At 42.6% G+C, this 8,991-nt stretch overlaps 1 protein-coding gene across 1 annotated transcript in view; it reads left to right on the top strand.

Annotated features, from left to right (window-relative positions):
* ca7 (carbonic anhydrase VII) overlaps positions 1-5,998 on the top strand; it is a gene marked incomplete at both ends in the record, with an annotated part of 6,223 nt that extends 225 nt beyond the window's left edge. Inside the window, 7 exon segments of the mRNA XM_084476360.1 lie at positions 338-397; positions 400-455; positions 1,142-1,237; positions 2,254-2,316; positions 2,701-2,856; positions 5,877-5,946; positions 5,949-5,998. Coding sequence (XP_084332486.1) covers positions 338-397; positions 400-455; positions 1,142-1,237; positions 2,254-2,316; positions 2,701-2,856; positions 5,877-5,946; positions 5,949-5,998 — 551 coding nt within the window.
* Positions 5,999-8,991: the final 2,993 nt, after the last annotated feature.

Raw genomic sequence — 8,991 nt, 5'->3', positions numbered from 1 at the left:
AAATAAAGTAGGTATTCGAGTCAATAAACAGTACAGAGTAAGACTTCAATAGGAGTCGTTGTCTACTCAAAGACAACATATGGATCATTTCTCAATTTCTCTCTGAGATTAAAATCAATTAGGTCAGTTTTTCAGGAGATGGCACCATTCACATAGGATCTATTTACAGGAGTGCAAAATGTTCTCTATTTCCACAAATGTTTCCTGCTTGTGTCTTATGAACACTCATCTGATTTTAAAGAGTAATCAGACACGATAAATCAATAAAAAAAGGAACAGCGCTGTTTTCTTAATGTTTGACTTTCTGAATTGTTTAACCTTCAATCCTTCTCTCCAGTCATCACAGGGGGGCCCCTGCCCAACCCGTACAGGCTGAGGCAGTTCCACTTCCACTGGGGGAGAAGGGATGCCACGGGTCCGAACACACCGTGGCGGGGAAGGCCTTTGCGTCAGAGGTCAGTTATCAGGTCCATCAGCTCATGTCTCAGATCACCACTGGAACATGTAAGGAAAACGGATGTTCAACCTTTTTCAAGCTTTGTTCAGAATACATTGGAAAAGAAAATAGAACTTCTAAAATGGAGGAAAGCATGTTCTATTGATGTTCTATTCAAATAGTTTGTTGAACGCACGAAACATGAAAGGATCATCAGTTCCAGTGTGCTCTGAGTCTGCTCTGTGTGCTGCGGCCCCCATGGACCCAATCAAACCGTCTTTCGGGGCCATTGGTTGGGTGTTTGCCTCCCAGCTAAAAGGTTCTGGTTTGATCCACAATGTCTGCAGTCTACCTTGAGCAAGACGCACTAACTCCTTCCCACTGCTTAATGATGAGTCTCAGAAATTAACTTCAAGAATCTTTGGATATAACTCCTAAGTGAGGAAAGAAAAAAGAACATTAGGTGCTTGGTGACTGTGTAGGGGGTAATCAAATTAAGATGCACATTTGTGATTTCTCACAGAAACACTGGACTCTCTGTTCATACCATCATTCCCATAGGAAATTGGGCATATATATATATATATATAATATTACACCCAAGGCTCCTCATGAGAGTGGAGCAAAGCCACAATAAGAGCAGCATGAGAACAAGACAGGTTACCCAGAGTGTAGTGTGTGTTCATCCTATCTCCATCTCCACAGCTTCACCTAGTCCACTGGAATGCTGAGAAATACAAGACGTTTGGACAGGCTGCCGCAGAGCCCGACGGCCTGGCTGTCCTCGGCATCTTCCTGGAGGTAGGCTGCGAACTCTTGGTCCTCCTCTGCAGTGGTCATATTGGACCTATTGGGGTCATCTTGTTGGTACTAATTTCAGCGGCAGCTTGAATAAATGCCAAAAATAGGGCTTTAAATAAGCATTAATTGAGGCGCAAAGCCTAAAATAAACATTATTTTCGTTTATTTATCATTATGATGAGTAGAGGCCCTTTGAATCCTTAATAAGTAAACAGTAGGCAGTGTTAAGAAACTCTCCCTCCTATATTTAACTTTGTTTTTACCACCTGGTGACTGCTAGAGCTTCAGAAAGGGATTAAAGTGCTATGCTGACATTGCCTAGTTCTGCATCATCAGTCTCACTGAATGTCCTATGGAAACTTCTAGTCGTGTGTCAAAGGATCAAACCAAGTTGATTTGAAACTGTAAGGTTTAGAAGCTAGCGATGATACATTGACGTGGCTTTACTAATCATCACAGAGCATACACGCTGATGTTCTTCCGCGTGTAAGACCTATCGATAAAGTTTGCCTTTAATAATGCTATTTAAGCCTGCACAGTAATGATCGGAGGGGTAACTTAATCACAATAACTTAATTCTACAGCTCTGTGTTTAATTCTTTATGAAAATTGATTCAGAAATCCACATTACAGGACATTCCATACCCGTAAAGACTTAAAACTGGCAAGGAAAGTATTCCAAAAACCTCCTGGAACCCTTGAGCAGTTCTATGGATGAGGTGGACTGATGACTTGGTGAAAATGCAATAAACGACAGCACTCAATGTCCTTGATATTAAGCCAACCGATAGCTCACCACAGCGGGAATATCACCAATAGTTTTGCATTGTGGTCGACGGTCACTGGAACATGCATCCTGTTCACCAGAAGGGCCATCTGAAGAGCTACTTGAAACTCGATACAAATGTGTCTACATTTGGTTTGGTTCATGTTTGTTACCAGCTTAAGCCCTAAAATCATCCTGCATTTGGAGACAAAGAATGTAAAACAATTTCATAAATTTGTTTTTCTGCCAGACAGGTGATGACCATAGATGGCTCCACAAGATAACAGACGCTTTGTACATGGTGAAGTTTAAGGTAATGGTAGAACCTTAAGTATAAGGTATGATGAATATTTTATGTTTTATATAAAAGGGGGTTCACTCTCATCTTAAACATAAATATTCATCATGACCTTATACTTAAGATGAGAGTGAACCCCTTTTATATATGGTATGAATAATACATTATGGTTTAGGTTACAGTTATGTGTTATCCTGTATGTTTAGGTTTTATAAGAATAATCCATTACATTAATGGTAAGAGGTATCACTTGTGGTTAAGGCAAAAATAGAACCCCTTTTGTTTGGATTAAATAGAATCCCTTAGCTTTGAAATAAGGGTTTGGGATATGATTATATGGTCATTTCCTGATCATCTGAACTTTTCTGATTTTGAGGTGACTGTGTTTTCTGTCTACAGGGAAGCGTTTCAGATTTCAAAGGTTTCAACCCCAAGTGCCTTCTACCCAGCAGCCTTCACTTCTGGACCTACCCCGGCTCTCTGACCACCCCCCCTTTGCATGAGAGTGTTGTCTGGATTGTCCTGAAGGAGCCAATTGCAGTTTCTGAAAAACAGGTAAAGGCAGGTACCATCACCGCAAAAGGTCAAAACACACACTAGACCCCAGACTCTCAAGGATTTTTGGAAGTTTAGTAAGTAAAAACTCAATCACCTCACTGTAAATTCAGAGAAAAAAGAGACTGTTTGTTGTATTGAGGCCAAATTTGAAGAGTTTGCGTTGGATCGGTAATACTTTACAATAACGGTACATTAATGAAAAATGTATTGCAATTTGTTCAAATGCAGTAGCATTAACTAATATAGCTGTGAATAGGGCAGCTGGCAGCTAGGGAAAGACCTTGTGACAGCACGGAAAGACACCAAGAAAACCACCTGGACATTGGTCCAACGTCCTTATCTTATCAGTGTGATTGCAAAGCAAGCCACACTATTGTAATCATGTGTCTTATTATTGTTCCTCCCCATTTTCCATAACTATCTACTCCTGCAATAATTTTTTAATTTGCACCCAACCTCTACCAAAAAGTCTGGCATATATCAATGCATTGTGCGTCTGCTTTTATAGACCAACCCATGAACCCAGACCTTTTTTTTTATTAATGTTTTCAATATTAATATTTCATATGGAAAGTGAATGGGGCTTGAACACCTGAGAGTTCTCAAATTCAATTAGCATATGTAGACTGGATGTGAGGAGGTCCCCGAAAAGTTTTGACCTGCTATGACCACAGGGGACGCTATAACTAGGTTCACGACCCTTTTCATCAAAAAAAATCTGAACCTTGGTATCTGGGCCTTATTTGACATGTCAAAGCTTTTTGCCAAAAGGACCCATAATATCCATCAGGATAGATTTTGCTGTACCTTGAAGCCCAAATGACTCACAATTTGGAACACATACTCCATAATACCCCCAGACCTTCCAGTGTTTTATTTCTTGATCTGATAATAAAAAATGGCTTAGTAATGGCCATTTTGATTATGCAAATGAACCGCCAATCCCAAGTCATCTTAAGAGAACCCAAGAGGCCTACAATTTGGTGTGGCCATCAAGGACCTCCCCCTTAGGTAATGTGGAAAGTTTTGTTTTGATAGCTAACAAAATGGTGTCAGAGAGTCAACTTAAAATGATGATTGTTGCAGTTGCTCACCAAGCTAATTTTTACAATGGAAGTAAGTGGGGAAAAAAACGCAGACTTCAACTGCTCCAAAGGCAAACAACTGAGGTTTGTCAAAGATGGTACACGTATAGAAACAGCGCTTAAGCAGGTCTCCAAAAAGCGAAGGACCTCTTCGGCGACAGGGGGCACCATAACTCGCAACAAAACTAAAACGATCAGCCCCATTGTTCAATCAATCGTAAGTCTGCGTCAAAGCGGCCCAGTGACTCGAAACTCGCTCATTAGCCTCAGTGGCGTTAGCATGTTGGCATACTCGCGGAACGTTGTGCACACGACGAGTTGCCGCAACCACGCGCATTTTCTTTATGCACATGAGGTGTCATGTGCATACATGTCTAGTTTATATTGTTAATGTCCATTGTCCTGGCCAAATTTTGGTCTTGTGAGAAGTTTGGGAGTCCACAGAGATGGCCAATTGATGACCTCTGGGTGTGTTTTCACAGGTTAAAGGTTGCAGCACAAGAGACGTCGTATAAATCTGAATTGAGGCTTTCCTTCTCTGGAGTACCTTTTTCACTTGATGTTTGGATTGGCCAACCTTTTCACATCAAAATAATTGGTTAAATAGTAAGCATTATAAATGAAGAGAAAAAAATCTGAATTCATCTTAAATTACTGTAGACTTTAATTTAGTGCTTTTTGTGCGAACTAACAATTCAAGTGGATAAGTGAAAAGACAACAACGCCTTTTTTAAAATATGGAAAACAAATAATAATTAATTGACCAAGAATAATTCAGATTAGTCTTCTCCCCCGCTGATGGCTGGTCGCGTGTGGTGATCAAATGGAGGCCTACAGGCAGAAATCCTGTGCTTGTTTTCCTGGGAAGCCAACTGCCAGGTCCCTGGGTGCCCGCCTCACATGCCGACTTCCTCTGTTCCATCCGCCATTCCTCAAGGGCTGGCGGCTTTTCTCTGTCAGAGGGGGGGCTTGTGTGCAGTCATGAGCTTGGTATCCACATACCCATGTCCCTAGCATGTGTGTTTGGGGTGGGGGGGGGGGGGGGGGGGGTACTAGTGGAGTGGGGTTTAAACTAGGCGACTGGCCCCCTGGACCCGAGTCTCCAAACCTTCAAGCGTTTGATCCCCCCCCCCCCATGTTGATAATCCAGATGGATGGACGAGTGGCTGGGTGCAGGGGGAGAGAAGGGGGATTTTTAATTGAGAAAGGCTTGCATGGAGACCCAGCAGGGAAAAGCCCTTACACAACAGGGTCTTATGTTGTTTTTCACCTCCCCACATAGCTGTAGTGCAAGCGTGTCGCTGCACGGAACAACAGAAGGCATCCGGGCCAGCTGATGCACTATTGTTCTGGAGCAACTGTGACAGAATGTTTTAAGTATGGAGTTTTTGTCAGGTGTTATATCTTCACATGCTAGTTGGAGCTCGGCTTTGATGGGGTGTCGTTTTCTTTCTGCATGCAATCAATGTTGAAGCTTTTCTTCTGATGTTGATTTATGTCCCGTGCAGCTTGAGAATTATTCCTAGTTAGTAATTATTTTTTCTACTTCTTCTTTTTTCGAGTATAACGTTACAGTATTAAGCATTGGAAGACATAGCTTGTCAAAAAGTGTTTGATTTAAAGGCTGAGGCAGGGGACACTCTCTTAGTAAAAGAGGATATTTATACAGGGCTATACATAGGAGGGATCAGCTGGGGATGTCTCGTGATCCATCAGGACTTCCTTTATGGTGCAACAGGGCTCAGACAGGGATGCCCCCCCCAACAGAGTGTATGTTATTTATGGTTTGATTGTTATTCTTACCTGCATAGACTCGGTGATGTCATAACTGAAAGAGTGGCTCTTTTTAGAGGAAAAAGGTGACTCAATGGTAAACCAAAAAAAACAGTCTCTCTCTCTTTCGCTCTTGCTCTCGCTCTCTCTCTCTCTCAGATGGGAAAATTCCGGATGCTGGTGTTCAACGGAGAAGAGGAGGACTTGAGGAGTCGCATGGAGAACAACTTCGGAGCCCCCAGCCCCTGAAAGGCAGAAAGGTTCTTGCCTCTTTTAAGTGAGACCCCCCCCCCGCCTGCCCGACGAAGAACCTGGAGCCCTGCACCATGTCTGTCCTACCATCCCAGAGCCATCCGTTGATATATCTAGATATCAGGCTGCCATTCGGAATCAACCTGTTCAGGCTCACCTTGACCGCTGACAGTTGAAGAAGGCTTTTTACCTGTCTATTATATTTTGAGACAATGAGAGAAATGTAATGCAATATGTACTGTATGCAATAAATGATGAATTCCCTGATTGTATAATAACAAAAAAATAATAATATATGGTTACACATGAGAGAAGATCCACTTGAATTATGTTTGTAGTTTGTTTTTAAAGAGTGTTGCCGTCCTATACGTTCAATTACATTTTGATATGCACATCTTCGGACACAGTCTGTCTTTTCCTCTCCCTCATGGCCAGACCTCCAAACTTTAAACAGCCAACTCCTGTGTACAGTTTACAGTTCCCTGGGTTAGTAGTGCTACTACCAGGACGTCCTTAGTTCTACGAGTGCATTTCCTGGTGGTACTGAGACCACTGATAGCAGTATAGTGTCCAGCATCCACAACTAATTTATCGTGTCTACCAGTACACAAACCTGAGTCTGCTACTAAACTTTATGGGTCCACCTGTAGACGTGTTGAGTTACTAGTCCTACAGGAACCCTGTGCACGTCTACTGGGGCTCAAGGCCGGCACCCCAACCCAACTGCTCCATGTGACACGGGGGTCTGTGGATCAGAAGGCATCTGCTTCCTAGCTGATCCAGTTTGATCCCCTGGTTAACTCGTCTATTGGATGTGAAATAGTGATCTGCTCCCTCCAGCGGCCTCACCCCCCCCCCCCCCACCCACCAGGCCCAGAGGAGGCTGTGTAGATTAGCCCAGAGCCTGCCTGAGCTAATCTGCGATAGGGGCATGAAAGTAAAATACGGTGTCCTTTTAGACATTAAAGACAGCCATATCATACACTTTCCCAATATGGGCTGGCCATAGATCTTGTGTGAGTAGATTCAATGTCTCTGTTGGTTTCTCTAAATTTTAAATGTTGCTTAAATGTTTACCTCTGACCTTTGCGAAGTGTTGATGAAGTTACAGAATGTTTTTGGAATGATCTCTCTCTCTCTCTCCCTCTCCTAATTTCCTTGTCCTCTCTTCTTCATTCTCTCCTTTCTCCCCTCCTGGCTTTCCCCCACTCCTCCCCTTCTCCTTCTCCCTCTCGTTCCAGAAGGCTTTATCTTCATCTGTGATGTAGTTAAGTATTTCTGAGTTACATTCTGAGATACAGTACTTACTGGAGGGTGTTAGGGTCCAAAGTCCAAAGTCTGCTGTACCTTCAGCTCCAGCCGTTTATCTGCAGTCTGTATCTATCCAGACAGCATAACTCTCAATGCTAGGCCTGGTGACTATCTCTCTGTCATGTTTAGAACAATTACTGAATACCTTTATTTTGCCAAGATGAACACCCAGAAATATACTTTTACATGCTGCAACAATATTATTATAAACCAACAGAAAGCTCTTAGGCATGGGAACTAATTGCTTATCATGCAACTGTTTTAAAAATTGCTGTCATGAAAGATGCAGGATAATGTATGGCCGAATTGTTGTAATTGTTTTGAGTGAAAACAAATGTTTTAAACTGAGTTTTAAATGGTTTGGTCGTTATTTGTCTGTTGTTTTTTTTTTTGTTGTATTTGAGTGTGACCCGTAACAAATATATTTCAAATTTGAAAGTTGCAACTGGGGACTAAGCAACTGGGGTCAAATCCCATTCTCACTCCTGGATTGAACATACTTAATTTGTTACTTGTTGTTAAAGGCAAAGTGTGTGACAGATCACTGAAACCAAGTTTTTCTTGATAACTATCTCTCTCTCTCAGAAGTGATTATACTGCAGGAAATGGATCTGGCATTATCAAGATAATGTTTAACCTCACTGACTGAAGGTAGGTGGAGGTAAAGGAACTCTAGTAAGGTAATGACTAGCCAAGCCAAACGCCTCCACCGTTACCACCAGCACCGCCACCCAGGCTGGGGGCTACCAGACCAAGCAGGCAATCTCGGCCAGAAATTGTTAGAATTGTTGAAGAATTTTAGATAAGTTTATGGAGTGTATTTAAGTGTGTGTGTATGGGGAAACCCTCAGTAAGAGACCAACAGTCACATAGCATCCGTATCTACAGCCTAACACCCTGGTTTACAACCAAACGGGTGTGAATACCAGGACACCATCAGATCTGGGAAGGCTTTGAAGCAACGTCTGTGATCCCATGTTATAAACATTGTTTCATGTTACTTTTGGACTCACAGCACTTGTGGTGCACTTACTTTTCAGAGCGAAGAGCAAGCTGGCTTGCTGGCTGGTGTTGCCTTGGTGACGCCTCGCACAGGTGTTTGTGTGTGTGTGTGTGTGTGTGTGTGTGTGTGTGTTTATGTAGCCCATGCATGAATATGTGTGTGTGTGTGTGTGTGTGTGTGTGTTTATGTAGCCCATGCATGAATATGTGTGTGTGTGTGTGTGTGTGTTTATATAGCCCATGCATGAATGTGTGTGTGTGTGTGTGTGTGTGTGTGTGTGTGGGGGGGTGTGTGTGTGATTGTGAAGCAATCTGATTGGCTGTCAGGGCTAGAGAAGGCGCAACACAATGATGTTGTCATTGTAAACACAGAGAGAAGGAGCAGTGTTTCTCCCGGAGCCCGTAGACCGCGGTGTATACTAAACGTCTCTGTAGCGGTCGGACCTGAAGCTCTACACAGAGCCATATGTAACAGAGACGTGTGTATTTGCAGCACCCCGAAGAGAAACTTCACAGGAGATTAAAAAAACCAAGAGGAGTGTGTGCCTTCATTGTTCATCATTCATTGTTCTATGTTATAGGGTGATATAGGCCCTTTTTTTATGTTTACAATTCAATGAAAAAGAGGATATAGGTCAGTGTCTATTGATAAGGTAGTAACTATAGGAAGGATATAGTCTATTTACTCCAAACCAAAAGGGTCCAGGGT

The sequence above is a fragment of the Micromesistius poutassou genome (genome assembly GCF_964030765.1).
Source record: "Micromesistius poutassou genome assembly, chromosome: 12".
Lineage (NCBI taxonomy): Eukaryota > Metazoa > Chordata > Actinopteri > Gadiformes > Gadidae > Micromesistius > Micromesistius poutassou.
This window is presented reverse-complemented; position numbering and strand designations above follow the sequence as displayed.